The sequence below is a fragment of the Tetrahymena thermophila genome (genome assembly GCF_000189635.1).
Source record: "Tetrahymena thermophila SB210 genomic scaffold scf_8254686, whole genome shotgun sequence".
Classification (NCBI taxonomy): Eukaryota; Ciliophora; class Oligohymenophorea; order Hymenostomatida; family Tetrahymenidae; genus Tetrahymena; species Tetrahymena thermophila.
Genome location: NW_002476452.1, coordinates 244,366 through 265,688, shown reverse-complemented (window position 1 = coordinate 265,688; position 21,323 = coordinate 244,366). Strand labels below are relative to the sequence as shown.

General features: G+C 21.5%; 6 protein-coding genes across 6 annotated transcripts; 4 read left to right on the top strand and 2 right to left on the bottom strand. All coding sequences in view use genetic code 6, as the record gives it.

Moving 5' to 3' along the window:
* Nucleotides 1–1,685: 1,685 nt before the first annotated feature.
* On the top strand, nucleotides 1,686–3,333 carry TTHERM_00449330 (kinase domain protein; the record flags this gene model as incomplete). Its single annotated transcript, XM_001013328.3, has 2 exons — nucleotides 1,686–2,592; nucleotides 2,791–3,333. The coding sequence occupies exons 1-2, from the start codon at nucleotides 1,855–1,857 to the stop codon at nucleotides 3,331–3,333; spliced, it is 1,281 nt and encodes a 426-aa protein (XP_001013328.2). The 5' UTR covers nucleotides 1,686–1,854.
* A 1,393-nt stretch (nucleotides 3,334–4,726) lies between these two features.
* TTHERM_00449320 (Serine/Threonine kinase domain protein) lies at nucleotides 4,727–6,963 on the top strand (the record flags this gene model as incomplete). The annotated part of the gene is made up of 3 exons (XM_001013327.2): nucleotides 4,727–4,895; nucleotides 5,100–6,328; nucleotides 6,433–6,963. 3 exons carry the CDS (start codon nucleotides 4,727–4,729, stop codon nucleotides 6,961–6,963), a joined length of 1,929 nt encoding a protein of 642 aa, XP_001013327.2.
* A 591-nt stretch (nucleotides 6,964–7,554) lies between these two features.
* On the top strand, nucleotides 7,555–12,029 carry TTHERM_000449319 (cyclic nucleotide-binding domain protein; the record flags this gene model as incomplete). The annotated part of the gene is made up of 15 exons (XM_012796931.1): nucleotides 7,555–7,593; nucleotides 7,650–7,699; nucleotides 7,931–8,020; nucleotides 8,318–8,407; nucleotides 8,694–8,783; nucleotides 9,041–9,130; nucleotides 9,250–9,339; nucleotides 9,534–9,623; nucleotides 9,880–9,969; nucleotides 10,253–10,342; nucleotides 10,633–10,722; nucleotides 10,971–11,060; nucleotides 11,338–11,427; nucleotides 11,647–11,733; nucleotides 11,942–12,029. 15 exons carry the CDS (start codon nucleotides 7,555–7,557, stop codon nucleotides 12,027–12,029), a joined length of 1,254 nt encoding a protein of 417 aa, XP_012652385.1.
* A 977-nt stretch (nucleotides 12,030–13,006) lies between these two features.
* On the bottom strand, nucleotides 13,007–14,974 carry TTHERM_00449300 (tetratricopeptide repeat protein; the record flags this gene model as incomplete). The annotated part of the gene is made up of 1 exon (XM_001013325.1): nucleotides 13,007–14,974. The coding sequence occupies one exon, from the start codon at nucleotides 14,972–14,974 to the stop codon at nucleotides 13,007–13,009; it is 1,968 nt and encodes a 655-aa protein (XP_001013325.1).
* Nucleotides 14,975–17,141: 2,167 nt separating this feature from the next.
* TTHERM_00449240 (divergent CRAL/TRIO domain protein) lies at nucleotides 17,142–18,197 on the bottom strand (the record flags this gene model as incomplete). The annotated part of the gene is made up of 1 exon (XM_001013324.1): nucleotides 17,142–18,197. The coding sequence occupies one exon, from the start codon at nucleotides 18,195–18,197 to the stop codon at nucleotides 17,142–17,144; it is 1,056 nt and encodes a 351-aa protein (XP_001013324.1).
* Nucleotides 18,198–19,344: 1,147 nt separating this feature from the next.
* On the top strand, nucleotides 19,345–21,124 carry TTHERM_00449230 (MFS transporter; the record flags this gene model as incomplete). The annotated part of the gene is made up of 7 exons (XM_001013323.2): nucleotides 19,345–19,386; nucleotides 19,464–19,596; nucleotides 19,748–19,885; nucleotides 20,019–20,156; nucleotides 20,309–20,446; nucleotides 20,599–20,736; nucleotides 20,874–21,124. 7 exons carry the CDS (start codon nucleotides 19,345–19,347, stop codon nucleotides 21,122–21,124), a joined length of 978 nt encoding a protein of 325 aa, XP_001013323.2.
* Nucleotides 21,125–21,323: the final 199 nt, after the last annotated feature.

Here is a 21,323-nt window from a genome sequence, read left to right as displayed (position 1 = left end):
ATGAGGAGATATATGAGAAGCAATTGATATAAAAAAGATGCTATCAAATTTTTAAAAAAAGAAGGCTTAAAAAAAATATGGACATGATAATGCAAGACCACATATATCTTAAAAGCCAAAATAATATATTGAAGACTAAGTAAGGATTGTTGACAAGTAAAATGTTGGAAACTAATCCTGACAATAGGCCTGATGCTGGAATAATAATTAATACAATTTAAGATAGAAAATGGTTTTAAATAAAAAAATTAAAGCAAATATTTATGAGAGTATATCAAATAAGTTTATTGAAATCTATCTAATAAATTTTAAATATTTTCATTATTTTAATGATAAATATAAGTTTTATTTTTTAATTTTAAAATTACTAAATTTATTTAAAATATTTTATTATATTCTAATTAAGATTTAAAGTACCTTTTTCATGTATGGATTATTTATTAGTATGTGTGTATGTAAACTAATAATCAAAAAATAAATGTATAAAAATAATGTAAGTTTTTAGAATATTAAAATTATTAATTACTATATACTATAAATTAAAAAAAAAAAAGTTTATACAAGAAATATAATTAATAGAATATAATCAAATATTTGAAATTGTATTTATGAGTTGATATTATTTGTTTAATAGTAATAAATTTTAATTTAATAATTAATCTTTTGTATTACTTTAAATAGAGAATCCAAATTTCTAATCAATTAATCACTTTTGAAATCTATAAATTCAACAAAAGATTTGTCTGTAAAAGTATGACAATAAAAGTATTATTATTATTAATTCTTCTATTTATTACTGCATATTTATAGTCTGACGGATAAGAATAGGTTTTAACTTGCTATAATCCTAATTATTTCATGACATTTTTAAGAGGTTACATATATTAATATAATTGTTATTAACTACAGAAGTTTAATTAAACTAGTGTAACAATTTATTAAAATACATTCATTTAAAATCTACCTTTTTTCTGGAATTCTAATGGCATTCAGTCAAAAACTAGTTATTGTATTTATCAAATATCCTAAAATAATTTACAGATAAAGATTTATGCTTATTAATCTAGTTTTTCAAATGAATTAGAAGTTATTGGAGGTAAATATTTATTTCATTTACTTATTAATTACTTTGTATAATGAATTTAAGATTAAGTAGAATTAATGGAAATATTTTTAAAAGATGCTCGCTTTACTTAATTAAAATATATCAACTAAATAAAATGCAAAATGTTTTAAATTTATTTTATAATAACAACAAAATTATATTTCATTTATTTCAAAAATTCTTCTTACTTTAAAAAAGTTAATAAGTAAGTAAATATAATTTTTTACCTATTCTTTTATTGAAAATTAGTGAAGGAGATTTTGCAAGTATCTTAATCAAATGATATCTATTACTTTTATATACTAGATAATTAAAATTAGGTTATATTATATTACCTTACTATTGAATCCATTCTTAAGTATTTGTTCAATGAGAGACCTTAATTAATTAAAACAAATCTATTTACCCAGAAAATGAATTAGTGCTTGTATAAAATTGATGATAAGAGGATATAGTTGCAACAAATAATTATTTTTTGTATTGATGAAAATTAAAGTGATGAATTTGTAGATATTTAGACTAATGGAAGTAACAATTTTGTTGTAAGCACTCAAAAAAATACTTATGTAATTGAAAATAATTTAATTACATAAGTTTTACCTTAAACAAATGTTTATTTATTCTTTTGTAATGATTTTTATAACAAATAAATCTATGAATAAATTTAAGATATTAGTGAGAAGGTTTAGAATGTTGCTGACTTTCCCAAGTTTAACTATAACTTTTAAATAGATGAATTTAATAAAATAATGAGTTACAGAGATCCATTTTCTGAAAATGAACAAAGAATTGAATATATTTATGAAATCAAATTTAAATACGGATAATACATTTAAAAAATTAACCAATAAGAAAGTAATCTAACAAGCCTCTACTTAGTTTCGAATACTTATTATATTTTTTTATTTCAAATAAACGATCAAGACAGTATCTATTAGTATTATTATTATGAAACGGCACCACATATAGAAAATTTATCTAAAAAAATACTAATATAATATATGATATATTTTTAGTCAGCAGTAATGTTTATTCTATTGCTTACTTTCAGTCTTTTAATACTTAGAAAATAAAAGAAGAGAAAAGAAATAGTAGCTCGAATAGAGGATTTGATATTCAAATAAATGATTAAAATATCTAAATAAGAATTTTAAAAGAAATATGAACTAGATTATAGAGACTCTCTAGGTAGTGGTAGCTACGGACAGGTTTTCAAAGTTAAAAACAAATACAAAGACATTATCAAAAATCCTGATATTTTACAAGATATGCCTAATTACTATGCCTGTAAGCAAATACATATGTTTTAAGATGGAGAAAACTAAAGTTCATAGATTTTTCATGAAATCGAAGTGTTGGAAAAGTTAAAGAAATATGAAAATGTGATTAAATTACAAAATTATATGACTGAAGAAAGGTCAATGTATATTATCTTAGATTTAGCAGAATCCACTTTATAGGATGAAATAAATAGCAAGTAGGCTAATGTAAGCAAGCAACTCATTTATTTAGTTTTTTTTTCATTTTAAAATAAAATTCTATTTGATAAAATAGAATTGATTTATTTTAATATAAATATCTTAAAATTCGTAATTTTATCTACAAATATAAGGACATTTTTATATTAAATAATTTATATAATTTAAAAGAATAAATTGATTTACATTTTTAAATCTAAAAAAAAGTTAGAAAAGTTTGATGAGAGTGAGATTGTGAAATTTTTAATCTAAATAGGAAAAACTTTAGCATTAATATAAATTGAAGAATAGATAGCTCATAGAGATATTAAGCCTTCAAATATACTTATTAAAGATAAAAATTTTTATTTGTCTGATTTCGGATGTGCTGAAAAATTATTTGAATCAGAAGGGGCCAGAAACAATTTAGTCATGGGAACTTTGAAATGGATGTCACCTGAATTAAAAGAAATGAAGAAAAATCAAGCAGTTGACTATTTCAAAAGTGATATATTTAGCTTTGGGATGTTATTGCTTTATATGCTTACTCTTTCAGACATTTCTTCTGTAAACTCTGATGAGTTTACTAAAAGCCAAAAGATAAGAATCATGAAAAATTATTGTAAAGATATTTCTAATGAAATTATTTTACTGACAAGTAAAATGTTAGAAACGAATCCTGACAATAGGCCTGACGCTGCTATAATAATTAATACAATTTAAGATATAGAAAATGACTTTAAATAAAAAAATAAAATAAAATAATAATGAAAAAAAAATTAAATAAGTTATTATATAATTTTTGATAAAAATAAATAATTATTTTTTAATCTGTACTAAATAAAGTCAAAATTTAAATTTTTTATGTTGATTGGATTCATTAAATTTCATTACCTTAAAATAATAAATATAAAACTCATTAAAATTTAATAAGCTTGTAGTAAATTGCAATTTATTGCTCTGATTAAAATCAAAGGGATGAGCTTAAATATTTAACGAAGTGGAAGTACAATATAGTTGTGAATAATGAATAATAAAAAATATAATTATGTAATTGAAGTTAATTATTTAATTATAAGAATTAATAAAAGCAAATAATTATAAAAACTACAAAATCTATGAATAAATACAATAAAAAAACAAGTAGGAATAAAATGAGTCTGCTTACCTCAATTAAACTGTAATATTTATACAGATCAATTTTAGTATATTATGAATTTTAGGATCTGTTGAATAAATAAGCTTATGAGATCATATTTAAATTATATAAATTTATTTTAGGCTAATGGATAAGATAGTAATATAATAAGTCTTTATTTATTTTCAAATGCAAATAAAATTTATTTTTCTTAAAAAAATGATCAGGGTATTATGTATCTATATGTATTTATTAATGGTGGGTGGCCCAAAATAAAAAATATTTGATAAGTTACTTTGAATATTTTCCAAAAAATCGGAATCGATCTATTTAAAAACTAAAACATCGTCACAACACTGGTAAAAATATCTAATTAATATTTAAAGATAATTAATTTAAGTATTTTTTTATTAATTTATGATATTCTAAAACAAATAAAGAAACAAATAAAATTCTAAAATGAATTTAATTTTGAATAAAGCTTGATTTAAAAGTAAACCAAAATAGATTTTATCAAAATTATAAAATTGATCTATTGGATTTATTTGTTCTGAACTGTAAAAATTATTTCTTTTAATTGTTTAATTTAGATAATAGTATTTATTTATTATCTATTTAGTGTTTTGGTGCAATTTGAAAGAAAAAATAAATAAATACTTTTCTACAAAATCCATATTTAATTATTTGCTGTATTTATGTATGTCTTAAAACTAATTAATTAAATTTAGGATTTCCTATTAATAAATAATTTAGTTGAATTTATGATTCTTCCTGACAATTATAAATCTTATTAGTAAATTAGTAATAAATACAGAAATAAATAAATAAATAATATTGCTCAACAAAAAGATGAAGTTTTGTTAAGTTTTAATACTTTTCTTAATAAACGCTATTAATACAATATGTGATTAATCAGACATATCTTATAAATGTTTTAGTTCAAATAATTATTAAACTTTTTAAAGAGGATTTATTTATTAAGAAACTTGTTTTTAAATAAGATAATATAATTAAGATTAAGACCATATGTTAATTGGTGATATAGGTTTTGATTAAAATTAGCCCATAATTTGGAATTCTAATGGAATATAATCTGAAAGCTCGTTTTCTTTATATTAGATCATAAATGATATTTTATCTATTAAAATTTATTATCCTCGCGATTAAACATCTGTTGAAATTTAGACTACTCAAAGTAATTAATTCATTTTCAATTTAGTAGAACTAAAGAAATAAATTTACTAAATAACATGCAATTAACTAATAAAACTACTTTTATGACTGACTCCTTAATTACTTTAAAATAATATTTTTATATTATGGTTTTCTTTTTTTATATAAAACTTATTTTTTTTAGCACTTTGGATTAGAAGTTAATATTTTCTTTTATAATAAAAAGTTAAAAATATCTTGCACGTCTCTCAATTTAATGATACATATATTTTTTACTTAAGAGATAACTTGAATACAAACATAGTATATTACATAACAAAAAATAAATAAATCTTAAAACTTGAACTGAGTTATATACCTAATATTATGCAATTAAATTTTTTTACATCTGATTCAAACAAATGCTTGTACTATTTGAAATAAAACGTTAAATATTTAGATTTAAAATAAATATTTTGTTTGGAAAATGAAGACGAATTTGAGGAAATTCAATATTTTGGAGGAGACTAAGCTGTAATATCTTCTAAATATAATACATACGTATTTAATAATAACATGATCGATTAAATACTACCAAACACAAATATTTACTTATTCAATTATGTTTTAGATTAAATTTAATTTAAAATAATTGATTTTAGTGAGAGTTTTAAAAATCTGTAAAGCTTACCTAAATTTAACTATAATTACTAATACCAACAAAATTAATATTTTTTAATGAGTTATAGAGATCCAAGCTCAGATAACAGCTAAAAAGTGTTATACATTTACTAAATTATATTAAATTACAGTGATTTTGTAAAGGTATTTGCTTAACAAAGTGATGACTAAATAATTTATTTATCAATGAGTTAAGGTAAAATAATTGTAACGTTAATCGATGAATAAAATAATGACTTTAGTTATTAATAATTTTCTTAATTATCTTATTAAAACCCTTATTTACCTACTAGCTAAAAGTAGATTAAAGCTTTAATATTTTAATCTGTAGTATGCCTTTTTTTTACTTTTCTATTGGCTTTTCTGATAAAAAAAAGAAACTAAAAAAGACAAGAAGTTTTAGCCAGACTTGAAGATCTGATATTTAAATAGGCAATCAAAATCTCAAAAGAGTAGTTTGAAAAAAAATATGAAATAGATTTTAGAGATTCTTTAGGTTCTGGCAGCTATGGAGATGTCTATAAAGTCAAAAATAAGCACAAAGAAATCATCAAAAATCAAGAAATTTTATCGACTATGCCAGATTTTTATGCATGCAAATAAATTTGTGTTACTGAATAAATGAGTGATATAAACAGTAGTGTTTTCCATGAGATAGAAGTTTTAGAAAAATTAAAAAAATATGACCATGTTATAAAACTGTAAAATTATTTTGTAGCAAACAGATCAACTTACCTCATTTTAGATTTGGCTGAATCTACTTTGTAAGAATAAATCAACTTAAAACAAGCCAATGTATTCAATTTAATTCTAAAATTAAAAATATTGCAGAATAATAATAATTCATTTTAGAATTTTTTTTGTTTAATTTTATTTTTTATATTTAAACTTAAAAATAGCTTGAATAATTCAATCAAGAAGAAATAGTAAAATTCTTAGTCTAAATAGGTAAAACATTAGCTCTAATCTACTCAGATGAGGGAATAGTTCATAGGGATTTAAAACCATCAAACATTTTAATTAGAGAAGGAAATTATTATCTTTCAGATTTCGGATGTGCTTAAGAATTATTTTAATCTGAACAAATTAGAAATAATGTAGCTTTTGGTACTCTTAAATGGATGTCTCCTGAGTTGAGAGAAATGAAGAGAGATCAAAAAATTAATTTTTTTAAAAGTGATGTATTTAGCTTAGGAATGATCTTGTTGTACATGCTCACTCTTACTGATATTTCATAGGTTAATTGTGATGTAATATTTAAATAAGCAAAAATTAGATTAATGAAGAATATGTATAAAGATACTAAATATAGTTAAATTCTTCTTTTAGTAATAAGAATGATAGAAACCAACCCAGATCATAGACCTGATTCTTCTATTTTAATATAAACAATTGAAGAAATTCAATCTTAGAAAAAAACTAGTGATTGAAAAATTTATTTTTGAAGACTTTTTTAATAATAATTAATTTAAATTAATCGAATTTTTTAAATGTTTTAAATTACAAGTTTAACCAAATTATAAAAATGCACTTGTTACATAAATTTAAAAGTATGATTTATGTTTTTAAATAAAGATCTAAATTAAATATAAAAAATAAAAATAAAGCAAATTAATTCTAAAAATTTATTATTTTAAATCTTTTATTTTGTTTTTTAAATAAAAAAATGTAAATTTTAATTTTGGATTTTTTGAATTTGAGGAAATAATATTTTTTGAATTTATAAAATTTAAATACTCTAAATACTAGAATTTTTTCAACTTACTATTTATCTCTAATTCCTACTTTATTTTTAAGTTTAATTTTGAAAAACGAACTATTAAGATTTAATAATAAATGTTTCACAAACTTTTTTGTGATATTTCTTCCTAAAAGTAAATTTATAAATTGATATTATTATAATTTATTTGTTCTTTTGATCTAAATCAACATGCAATAAAAGTAAATTAATTTTTTAATTTTCTTTTAATTAATCAAATTACCATAAACTGCTTTTCAATATTTTTGAAAAAAAAAAACAAATGACATAAAAAAATTAAAAATTCAGCAATCTAGAAGAAGTAATTATTTATTTTTTATGAATATTCTTTAAATTTATTTTTATTGATAAAAAAAGTTTTCTAACTCTTCACTTTAATCTCATTAAGTTCTCAATATTGGTCTTTTGTATAATTAATTTATTAATATTATTAAAATATTTTTTGAATTTGATTTTCAAGTTATTTACTTAATTCTCTTCTTTATTCATTGATTTTTATTAATACAAAGTTTATTTATTAATTTTAATTTTAAAATTTTATTTTATAATGAATTTATTCCTTATTTATTATTTCATATTTTTTCTTCTAACAAACTAATTAATTAATTTATTATATTTTTTGCTTCAATCTTTTAAAGCCGCAAGAAAATTGGTGCAATCGGAGCATCAAACTTAGGTTCTGCTTTAGCAAAGTGCACTAATCTCTCAAATTTGACACTTGATCTTCGGTAAAAAAAAAAAACAATATATTTGTTTTGTGCTATGATATTTATTAAATGAATTTAGAAAAAATAACTCTTTTAATTTATTTATTAGATTTTTTTTTGATTTATTTTTCTTTTTCTTTTTAATTTTAATTGTTTTTTTATTTATTAGCTAATTTAAATAATTTTTTACTTTCAACTTTTTTTTATTATTAATTAATTCATTTGTTATTATTTCATATTTTTCTACAGTTTTTCCTTTTAATTAATTAATAAATAAACTAGCTAATTAACTATATTTTCTCTTCTATTATTAAAAAGTGGAAATTAAATTGGTGCAATTGGTGCATCAGACTTAGGTTCTGCTTTAACAAACTGCACTAATCTCTCTAATTTAACACTTTAACTTAAGTAAAAACAATTTATTTGTTTTTGGTTGTTATATATTTTAAAATAAAAATAAATTTAAAACAACTCTTTTCATTTATTTGCTAGCTTTTTAATTGATTTATTTTTTTTTCTTTTTGATTCTATTTCTTTTTTTTCTTTATTTTATAATAAAAACTTTTTTCAATTTAAACTTTTACTATTAATTTTTTATTATTTAGTTTTTTTTTTTTCTTCTTTTTTTCCACTTAATAAAATAACTAGCTAACTAACTTATTAATTGTATATTTTTTCTTCAATATTTTAAAAGTGAAAATTAAATTGGCTATGAAGGTGTAACATGCTTAGTTTCTGCTTTAGCAAAGTGTAAAAACCTCTAAAATTTGACACTTGATCTTTAGTAAAAACGGTTTATTTGTTTTAGATATTGTGAATTTTTTAATTAAAAAAATAAATTTTAAACAATTAGTTTTACTTTTTTTTTTTTTATTCTGCTTTTATTTTTTTCTTTATTTGTTAATTTAGCAACTTTATTTAATTTCAACTTTTGTTTTTCCATAAAATTACTTTTTTATAATTTCATATTTTTTTTTCATTTTACATTTTTTCCTTCTAACTAACTAATTATTTTTTTTTTTTTCAATAATGCTTAAAAAGCTTAGAAATAATTGGTAATGAAGGTGTATCAGGCTTAGGTTCTGCTTTATCAAAGTTCACTAATTTATAAAATTTGACACTTGATCTTTCGTAAAAACAGTTTATTTATTTTAGATATTGTGATATTCTAAGAAAATTAAAAACAATTTTATTTATTCCTTTTAATTTAATAACAAATTAGTTATATTTTTTCTTCAATATTTAAAAAGCTCTAATAATATTGGTGCACTTGGTGCATCAAACTTAGGTTCTGCTTTAGCAACGTGCACTAATCTCTCAAATTTGATACTTGATATTTCGTAAAAACATTTTATTTGTTTTGGATTGCGATATTTTAATAAAAATAAATTTAAAACAATAAAACTCTTTTAATTTATTTTTTTTCCTTTTGGTTTTGGTTTTAATATGAATTAATTAATTTATTTTTTATTATTCCATATTTTTCCTTCTAACTAATTAATTAATGATATTTTTTTCTTCAATATTTAAAAAGTAACAATGAAATTAAAGCAATAGGTGCAACAGGCTTAGCTTCTGTTATCGCAAAATGCACTAATCTCTTAAATTTGACACTTTTTATTGGGTAAAAGAAGTTTATTATTTTGAATTGCAATATTTATTAATGTAAAAATGAATTTGAAACAATTTAACTCATTTAATTTATTAATTTATTAGCTTTTTATTTGATTTCTTTTCTTTTTCAGTTATATTCTGATTGTGTTTTTTTCCTCTTTCTTTGTAAATATTTTTAATTAATTTTTTAATATTTAGTTTTTTTCTTCATATTTTCCTTTTAATTTACTAATTAATTATTTAATTTTTCTTCAATACTTAAAAAGAATTAATTAAATTGGTGATGAAGGTTCCTAAGGCATAGTTTCTGCTTTATCAAAGTGCACTAATCTCTCAAATTTGTAACTTTATCTTAAGTAATTACCTTTTTTTTTTTTTTTGGATTGTGATATTATTTAATAAAAAAATAAATTTAAAATAATAAAACTAATAAATTTATTTGATTTTATTTATTTTTTTTTATTTTACTTCTGTTTTTTTTTTTCTTTATTTGTTAATTTAACAAATTTTTTCAATTTCAACTTTTGATTTTATTATTAATTAATCCATTTCTTATTATTTCATATTCTTTCTTGATTTTTTCCTTCAAAGTGAATAAATAATTAATTAATTATATTTTCTTATTCAACTTTTAAAAAGTAATAATAATATTGGAAATGAAGGTATATCAGGTTTAGGTTCTGTTTTAGCAACTTACACTAATCTCTCATCTCTGTACTTAGATCTTGAGTAAAATCAGTTATTTATTTTGAAAATTATGACATTTTTTTATGTTAAAATTATTTTAAAACAAAATACCTTTTTTAAATAATTTATTAGTTTTTATTTGAATTATTTTTCTATTTCTTTTTTATTATGCTTGCATTTTCTTCTTCTTCTTTAATTGTTAATTTAACTAATTTTTTTATTTTAAACTTTTTCTTTTATTATTAATCAATTAATTTATTATTATTATTTCATATTTTTCTACATTTTTTTCCCTCTAACAAAATAATAAATTTTTTTCTTCTTTAAAAAAGGTTCAATAAAATTGATGGAATTGGTGCATCAGATTTGTGTTCTTCTTTAGCAACATGCCCTATTCTCTCTAAGTTGGTACTAATACTTAGGTAAAAAGAGTTTATTTATTTTGGATTGTGATAATTTTTAATTTAAAATGATAAAACTTTTTTAATTTATTTATTTTTCTTTTTCTTATTTATTCTCCCTTTGTTTTTTCTTCTTTATTTTATTAGTTTAATTAATTTTTCATTTTTTTTTATACTTAATTATTTTATTTCTTCTTATTTCATATTTTTTTCTTATCTTTTCTTTCTAACTATCTAATTAATAAATTACTTTTATTTCTTTTAAAAAGGTCTAGTTAAATTTATGATTAAGGTGCATCGAGCTTAGGTTTTGCTTTAGCAAAGTGCACTAACCTCTCAAATTTGACACTTGATCTTCGGTAAAAAACAGTTTATTTGTTTTGGGCTTAATATTTATTAATATAAAAATGAATTAAAAATAAATAACTCTTTTAATTTGTTTATTAGCTCTTTATTTGGTTTATTTTTTATTATTCTCCTTGAGTTTTTTTTGTTTATTTGTTAATTTAGCTAATATTTTCATTTTTCAACTTAATCTTTAAATATTAATCAATTTCTTATTATTTCATATTTTTTATTCATCTTTTCTTATTAAATAACAAATTAATTATATATTTTTCTTCTCTTTTTAAAAAGATCCTGTAAAATTGGTGATGATGGAGCGTCAGTTTTAGGTTCTGGTTTAGGTAAGTGTAAAAACCTCTCAAATTTGGCACTTGATCTTTAGTAAAAAATAGTTTATTTACTTTGCAAATTTAGATATTTTTAAAAATAAAAATGAGTTTTTTTTTCTTTTTGTTAATTTAAATTATTTTTTTATTTTCAACTTCTTCTTTTATTATTGATTTATTTATTCATAATTTTATTTCATATTTTTTCTTCATGTTTTCTTTCTAATTAACTAATTAACAAATGAATTATATTTTTACTTAAATATTTAAAAAGTTGTAATGAAATTGGTGCTGGTGCATCAGACTTAGGTTCTGGTTTAACAAAGTGCACTAATCTCTAAAATTTGACACTTTTTCTTAGGTAAAAAACAGTTTATTCATTTATTTATTTTGGATTGGAATATTTCTTAATTTCAAAATAAATTTTAAAAATAACTCTTTTAATTTATTAAAATATTTTTCTTTTTATTTTTGAATCTACTTATTTTTTTTTTTTTTAAATAATACTTTTTAAATTAAAAATCTTGCTCTATTTAATTTTTTAGTAATTTACTAATTTATATTAAAAGTAAAATAGATTAATCATAATAATTGAAAGCTAAAAGTAAGTGTCTTAAATCAAAAAGATTGACTTAATTTAAAATATATTTCATTTGATGATAAAAATGTGGTGAAATAATGACGAATTAACTTAAAAACATTAGAATAATAGAATAAAATAAATTTTATTTATGATATTTTGTAATAGGATAAATTAACTTAAAATATAGATATATAGATAGATTTATTATTATCTTTATATATTACAAACTTTTGTTAGATAGTTAATACATAGGTTATTAAATAAAACTTAAAAATTAAATTCACTAAAATAAAGTAATTACTCTAAAGTCAGATCGATCACAATTTTAGCAGAAAATAATAAAATCTTTTAATAATTGATCGTTTATTATTTCATATTTATAAATTAGATGTATTAATAATGGAAATTAATATTTTTTAAACATAATTAAATGTTACATAAAAATTAAAATATATAAAAATTATATTTAAAACAAATTAAATATTTAGGTATACTTAAGGGTAAAAGAAAGCTCATCATACTTTCTTATTTAATAATAATAAATAAAATAAAAATAAAAATAATTAGGCTTAATAATAAAAGAAAATAAGATTTAAATTGAAGAAATTTATTATGAAAATATAAGATTTTATGTTTGTTTAACAAAAATAATTTATTAATTTTTAATTTTAAATAGTACAAAGTAAATCAGAGTTTTAATAGTTTTCTTTTATTAAATTATCAGAGATCTATTTATCTATCTGATCCACTTCAAATTTTTTCCTACCTTATTTTAGCCAACACTTTAGAAAAACTACTTTATCTATTTTCAAAAATTTATTTTTGAGTTTTTTTGTTTTGATAGAATTTTTATATTTAAGAAAGTAAATGAGTGAGTGCATTATGTATATTAGCTATATATTTAATTGAGCAAATACATTTTATCAATTATTAGTATATATATTAAGATAATTATTGACTATAGTTTAATTTATTTTATATAAATAATAAGTAATATAAAATTTTGATTAAGTTAATTTATTTTAATTTAAATAATTTTTCAATCAATCAATCAATCTTCAGTTTTTGATTAGTTTAATAGTTCTATAATTTATTAAGAATTGATGTCGATAGGAGAAACAAAAAGCTTTTTATGCTCGTCTTCAATCATTGATTGAGAACTATTTAGCAGAATTGATTAAGTAGTTGGCATTATTGAAAGAGTAAATGGTAGTTGATGTTAATAATCTTGGTTTTGTTGCTATTTTTATGGTTAGTTATATTTATATTCTAGCTTTTATTTGGAATTCAAGTCTTCATCGGTTTGTTCGTTATTAAAAATAAGATTTAAAAGATCTTTTATTTATAGTATTTATTAATATAAACTATGTGCTGTTTTAAGTCTTCCTAGTTTCATGTTACAATCTGCTGCATATTTTACAGCAAAATAGTAACAAAAGTTAAAATCATCAGAACTGTTATTGTTTATTTAGTCTTAAGCTTCTTTTTAAGCTTTAAAAATATCTATTGAAGTGTTAAAACAGTTTAAAGCCTTTTCATACTGCTTTAAAGTCATATGAACTTTTCCTATTGCGTTGTAAGCTATCCCAACACAGCCATTATATTCTCCAAAGAGGGTTTTAAGAATGTGAAGAGCCTTATTAAAATATATTTAAAATAGCTCTATTTCTTCATTAATTTAACTCTAGCCATTCAAAAAAAAACTATTAGCACTTTCTGAACAGAAGTTAGTCATGTTGCTTTCTTTGAATTGCTACTGAACGTATTTGTTGAATTATAATTTTTAGAGATTTAAGAAATTTTAATTTGTATAATCTTGTGAGCTTAAACTGTTTGAAGACGATTACTTTGAAGAGAAATTAGATGCAGAGTATGATGATGAAGAAGATGATATCGGTGAGCTTTAAAAATCGTTAGCATTAGATTTATATTAATTCCATTAGAAAAGGTAAGGAGCATTTAATTATTGACAAGATGCTTTCGGATTATTATAATAGTATCTTTTTTCATAATTTCTAGAAGAGGGATATTTTTTTGCCAGTATTTTACCAAGCAAAAGATAGCATTCTGCATTTATTTTATTATATTCACCTATGTAAAGAGTATTAATCTAAATTGATTTTAGCACATCTTTCAAAGCATCATCGACGTTTGAGCTAATCACAAATAAAAGAGATGCTCTGTAAAGATAGATTAGACTAGTACAGGGACTGGATTCCCCGTATTCGTTAATTTTATATTTAAAAACTTCATCTACTAATTGCTGAGCTTAATTTAACTAGGCTGATTCAATATATAATTTAGCGAGTTCTTATTTAGCATCATAAACAATAGCTGAATTCTATCCAAATATTTTTTCTCTTATACTAATGCATTTTAAAAAGCACTGCTCAGAGAGTTCATCTTAAAATATGAAACGGTAGAAATTACCATAATAAAAGTTTAAAAGCGCCTCCTCTTCTGAATTAAGTAAGTTATTCTACTTTAAATAATTATGAGCGTCTGTAAGATATCTATAGCATTACTTTGATTCAGATTTCAAGAACAGAGAGTAGGAAGTTTTGATAAGAATTCTACTTATTGCTTTCAAATCTTGCTAATCTCTTTTTGAAATTTATTCTTTTTCATCTAAATCCGATTCTTGTTGAACTAATAAATCCTAATTTTATTCCTTTATTTCTTAAATTTCTATCAGTATGCTTGATGCTCTTTCTAGCACACTCAGACTTTGATTCGGTAAGGTCAAACCCAAATAGATAGTTCCAATACATTCTAAAACTCTTGCTTATAAACGTTTTAGCTAAAGATTTAACTAAATCTACTTGATTAGAGACTCATCAGAACACCCCTCACTTTAAGTTTCTTAAGCTAAATCTTCTAGCTAAATTAAAATGCTTCTCAATACCTCCTAGGAGTGGCTATAATTGAAGTTTCTTTCGAAATCAGACATCTAATTTTCGCATTACCTCTCTAAATTACAAATAAGCTTCTTCTTATTTACCAAAGCAGCCACGGACATGAAATTCTACAGGCAAATTATATGGAATCAATGGATATAAATAAATGTTTACTGTTATCCAATTTTTGATATGTGCTTTGTTTTGCTTAATTTGCTTTATATTTTAAGTCAAGATTAATTTTGTAATAATTTTCTAATTATTTCAAATACGAAATTATAATTTGCAAATGAAACAAATAAACAAACAAAAAATCAAACATTAAAGATTTTTAGTATAAAGGATATTTCGTATTTATTTATCGCATATTTATTTTTACAAATTAACTAAAACAATCAAAAATATAAATATTCCAAATTATAAATCAATCAATGAATCAATGAAATTCCTAGTTATCTCATTTCAAAAATATAATTGACAAACCTAATTATTATAATTTTGAAAATTGTTAATTTTTGCAAACCAAATCTTTTCAAATTTTTGCACATATTTGTTTTTTACTGATAATCAATTAATTAATTAATTTGTTTATAATAATTTAATTAATGACTCTCCATAGACGCTAATTGCTATTTAATAAAGAATCTTACATTTAATTAATACATAAAATATTAAAAAGCTATTTTCTTTTTTTATATTGAATTTAACTAATTCTGCTTTACTTTAAAGGTGTCATTATTAAGCATAATAAATGCTTATATTATTTATTAGCAATATTGAGAAATTTACTTTAATAGTAACAACAAAAAATGAAAAAATGAAGACTACGTGACTCGAACACGCAACCGTTGGATTTGGAGTCCAACGCTCTACCACTTGAGCTAAGTCTCCTTTTGTATTTTAAATTATTTTAAAACTCCAACTTTAATAATCAAATTTAACAAGAGACCATATTTTTAAAACCTTTATTGAATCTATCTATTTAATTTATTTGTCATAAAACTTTTAAAAAATATTTATCATTCTAAAAAAATTATTCTAACCATTTTCATGTTCATTAACTCTTATTACTTTTTTTTAGTAAAGAGATTTAAAAATAATTTAATTCAATCTAATTTCAAATTTAAATCTAAAATTAAATAAATAAATAAAAATTGTCTAAAAATTGAAGACTACGTGACTCGAACACGCAACCGTTGGATTTGGAGTCCAACGCTCTACCATTTGAGCTAAGTCTCCTTTTATTTTTTAAACTATTTTAAATTTTTTTAGAAAATTTTACTTTTGGGTTAAATTCAATCATTTATTTTATAATTTATTGGAGTATTTTAATTATGAAAAAATTGAAGACTATGTGACTCGAACACGCAACCGTTGGATTTGGAGTCCAACGCTCTACCATTTGAGCTAAGTCTCCTTATATGATAGGTGTTTTACTTTATTTTGGAACTACAATCATAAAATTAAAAAATTAATTTATTAAATTTTAATTCAAGATTCAATTAAATCAATTATTTTTAACTTTTTGGAATACTTCAACCAATCAAGTAAAAAATTTATCTGAATTTTTTGTTTTTAGTTTTAAAATTAATTTGTTTTATTTTTATTTGAAATGGAATTTGTACCATTAAAGTAAAATTACAAAAGATTCAATCAATAAAAGACTTGAAAAAATTGAAGACTACGTGACTCGAACACGCAACCGTTGGATTTGGAGTCCAACGCTCTACCACTTGAGCTAAGTCTCCTTGTGTATTATAAAGTTTTTGAAAATTTGCGACTTTTGTAAAGGAAGTTAAAGAAATTTTGAAAACCCTTCAATTTTTAAAAATTATATTTAAGCAATAAAGTTGTCCTTGCTATTAGATTACCTACCATCACTAATATAGTCAAAAAAGGAATGAAAATTACAACATATTAAATATTCTAATATTCTAAGACAAATTACAAAAACTTTCACTATGAATAAAAATTTGAAGACTACGTGAATCGAACACGCAACCGCTGGATTTGGAGTCCAGCGCTCTACCATTGAGCTAAGTCTCCTTGTAAAGTTAATAGAATTAGAAAATTTTGAGGGTTTATTATAAATAATTTTTAACTAAAATATTTAATTGATGGTTGAAAAATTGAAGAATTTAATCAATAAATAGTAAGTTATTAGAATAATTATTTAGAATATATAAATTTATTTACTAATAAGTATTAAAATAATGATAATAATAGTTATATTGTAATGAAATTAATTAATCATCATGCTTATTTATATATTTAATAAATTAGAATATTTCACTTTGATTTCATTGTTAAGACTTTGTTAAACATATTGTGTGATAATTAGCTTATGTCATATTCTGAAGAAGTTTAATTAGTGTTTTCTGAAATTTCATCTTCGACTTTACGATAATCTTCTTCAGTAAGATCCTCATCACATTCTATATTTACATTTTCAGGTTTTAAAGGCTTCTCCTCTTACTCTTGTTTTTCGACTTACTTTACTATCAAATTATTCTGTTATTATTAATTTGCATTTTGCTCTTAAGCTTTTTCATCACTAATTGGTTTTGGGAAAGGGTAGACAAATTTATAATCAGATGTTCCGCCATGTTCAATCAAGAGCTCGCTTGGTTCGAAAAACTTTTTTAATTCTTCAGTTTTGTCAACAATAGTAATTTTGCTTTTTGTTCTGCTTGTTAAAAAGGGCTTAACAACTGCATAAATAGTCTTAAAAAACCAATTAGGGTGAAGTATATAAATTGTTGAGAGTCTTTCAGCATAGTTATCTTGCATAATTTGATTCAATTTCTTAAAGGTGCTAAACAAGTTAGAATCAAAATTCTTTTTATCAAAACCTTCCCTGTCCCAAATAACTGAGACTTTACCAGTTCCTGCTTATTCACATTTACTAATTCCCTCTTCAAGTAAATATAAAAAATATCTCAAAACTACATCTTGAGAAGAAACTCCTGGACGATGATATTTGACCTTAACCACCAAACATGGATTACCCTACTTATCCATTCCATGCCAGAAAGCTTTACCACTCTATAATTCTGAAGCCACATCTTCTTCCTTTATTTCATCAGCCTTGAAATCTATTCTCCAATCAACCCATTTCTTCCACATTTCAAATGCTTTTTCTACTTTGAACTCACGTGCCCATAATAGTCTTACACATTAATTATCTTCAGTGTATCTATCAAATTTAACTTGGTCTTCATCCAACTTCATTTTTTTACATTATTCAACTACTTTAGCTTTCAACTCATTGAATGCTTTAAGTTCCTTTTCTTTTAAATCGTCTTTGAATTGCTTGACTTTTGGTTTTTATTGAGTGCTTTCCATTTAATTAATTTTCTCTACTTTAGTTAAATATGTTATTTTAATTATTTCTTTCAAAAATTTCTGATAAAATTTAAAAAACCCTTAGATTAGTCTATTTTATTGTTTTGGATTATCGCAATAAAATTGCAAAGGTTTTTTTCTTTTTACATATTTTTAGAAGAATTTCAGAATAAAACATACAATTTGGAATAATAGAATGCTTCTCTAATGTATCAAAAGTATATAACTTACTCATTTTATTTTATTTTTTCTATTTTACCATCATTTGGATCAAAGTTGTAAGAAATTTTCGATTAAAAAATCTAATAAATTTACCTTATTATCAAAAACTAAGAAATTTTTTAGCTAAAATTGAATAAAAAAGCAAATTTCTACATATGAATTATTAGTAATTTTAAATAAAATATTATAAAAATTTACAATTACTATCAAAATCATTAAACTATTAGTTTTGTTAACTTAAATTATTTAATGAAATAAAATGAAATCAATTAATATTAAAGCAAAAGCTAATTATTAAAAATAACTTAAAAAAAGTATAATCATAATAAAAAAGCAAATTAATCAAATAAAAAGCTAATAAATTAAAGAGTTAATTATTATAAATTTATTTTTATATTAAAAAATATTTTTGATAAAGCAAAGTCTAATCCCTATGCATCAATTTAATTGTAAAATTTTAAATGTTGAAGAGAATATAATTAATTAATTAGTTAGCTTGAAGGGAAAAAATGTAGAAAAAATATTAAATAATAAGAAATGAATTGATAATAAAACGTAAACATTATAAAACAATTTATTATAATTCAAAAACTATATTTACATAAATAAAAAATAAAACCAATTTTACCTTATGTAGTGAGAAAAAAAAACTAAATTGATATTTTTAGGTTTTATAATTATAATTAATCACCTAAAATTAATAAGGACTAAGTATTTGAAATTTTCTAATAATTAAAAATATTAAAATATAAAAATAAATAAGATTATCATTTTTTAATTTAATAAAATAAATTAATTTATTTATTAGAATTTTAATTTTAAAGTGTATAATAAACTAAAAATATTACTTTAAATATTTAGATAAAGCATTTCTTTATTAAAAATAATAAATTTTCAAAAATTTTCAATTTTTTGATGAGTTTAAATGCAAGAAAAACTTCATAATAATATTTATTTTTTGTAGAAAGTTTTAATGAATACTTTTTTTATACAAAATAAGTATTTAAAATAATTTTTTGTTTTTATTTGATATTTATAAAAAAGGTTGTCGACACTGGGACTTCCCAAGCGGTCCCCCACCTTAGTACTAACCCAGCCTTAAGGCGCTTAACTTCGGAGTTCGAATGGGATCCGGTGTTTTCACCTTAGTATGGCCGACAACAAAATTCATTAAATTGTTTATTAATTAAAATCAATAAACTAACTAAGTTATTAATACCTATTTCAATATAAGGATAGATAGAAAATTACACAAAAGCAAAATAATATAATATTCTAATAAATTAATCTTTTCAAATAATAAGTAATAAATTTATTTTTAAAAAAAGGTTGTCGACACTGGGACTTCCCAAGCGGTCCCCCACCTTAGTACTAACCCAGCCTTAAGGCGCTTAACTTCGGAGTTCGAATGGGATCCGGTGTTTTCACCTTAGTATGGCCGACAACAAAATAGATAATACTATTTTGTAATTAAAACTAACTTAGTAATACTATTATTTAAGAGATGACTTTAAATAGAAAATTTTAGTGTTGCAAAAAAATAATTTACAAACAAACAAATTTAATCTTTAAAAATAATAAATTAATTTAAAAAAAAAGGTTGTCGACACTGGGACTTCCCAAGCGGTCCCCCACCTTAGTACTAACCCAGCCTTAAGGCGCTTAACTTCGGAGTTCGAATGGGATCCGGTGTTTTCACCTTAGTATGGCCGACAACAAAATTGATGATATTATTTAGTAATTAAAATAACTAAGTAACTACAACTTATTTGTTTAATATTTTTACTTTAAGCTGACATTGAATATACAATTAAGAAAAACAAAATAAAATAATATACTAATAAATTAATATTTTCAAATAATAACTAATAAATTAATTTTAAAAAAAGGTTGTCGACACTGGGACTTCCCAAGCGGTCCCCCACCTTAGTACTAACCCAGCCTTAAGGCGCTTAACTTCGGAGTTCGAATGGGATCCGGTGTTTTCACCTTAGTATGGCCGACAACAAAATTGATAATATTATTTTGTAATTAAAACTAACTTAGTAACTACAATCTATTTCAGTAATACTATTATTTAAGAGATGTCTTTAAATAGAAAATTTTAGTGTTGCAAAAAAATAATATACAAACAAACAAATTTAATCTTTACAAATAATAAATTAATTTTTAAAAAAAGGTTGTCGACACTGGGACTTCCCAAGCGGTCCCCCACCTTAGTACTAACCCAGCCTTAAGGCGCTTAACTTCGGAGTTCGAATGGGATCCGGTGTTTTCACCTTAGTATGGCCGACAACAAAATTGATGATATTATTTAGTAATTATATTTCTTTAATATTATTATTTAAGAGATGAAATTAAATAAATAGACAATTTTACAAAAGCAAAATAATATAATATACTAACAATTTAATCTTTTTTAATTATAAGTAATAAATTAATTTTAAAAAAAAGGTTGTCGACACTGGGACTTCCCAAGCGGTCCCCCACCTTAGTACTAACCCAGCCTTAAGGCGCTTAACTTCGGAGTTCGAATGGGATCCGGTGTTTTCACCTTAGTATGGCCGACAACAAAACTTAATGAATTAATCTATAATATATAGAAAACAAACAACTAACTATAACCAAATCAAATCATCACGAAGTTTATTAAAATGTTTAATTTAAATAATATTTTTTATAAAAAATGTAAGAATAATTTATGATTTTATTGATTTTTTAAAAAGTGAGGCTTATTCTAAAAATAATCTATTATCTATGGGAATAGAATAATATTAAAAAAAAATAAATTAAAAAATAGTTCAATTATTATTTAGTGGAAAAAGCTACTCGCATTTTCCAGAAGTAAAGACAGTTAGTTAAAAAACAAGTATAATCAATTAAGAAAATAGATTCTAATGTAAT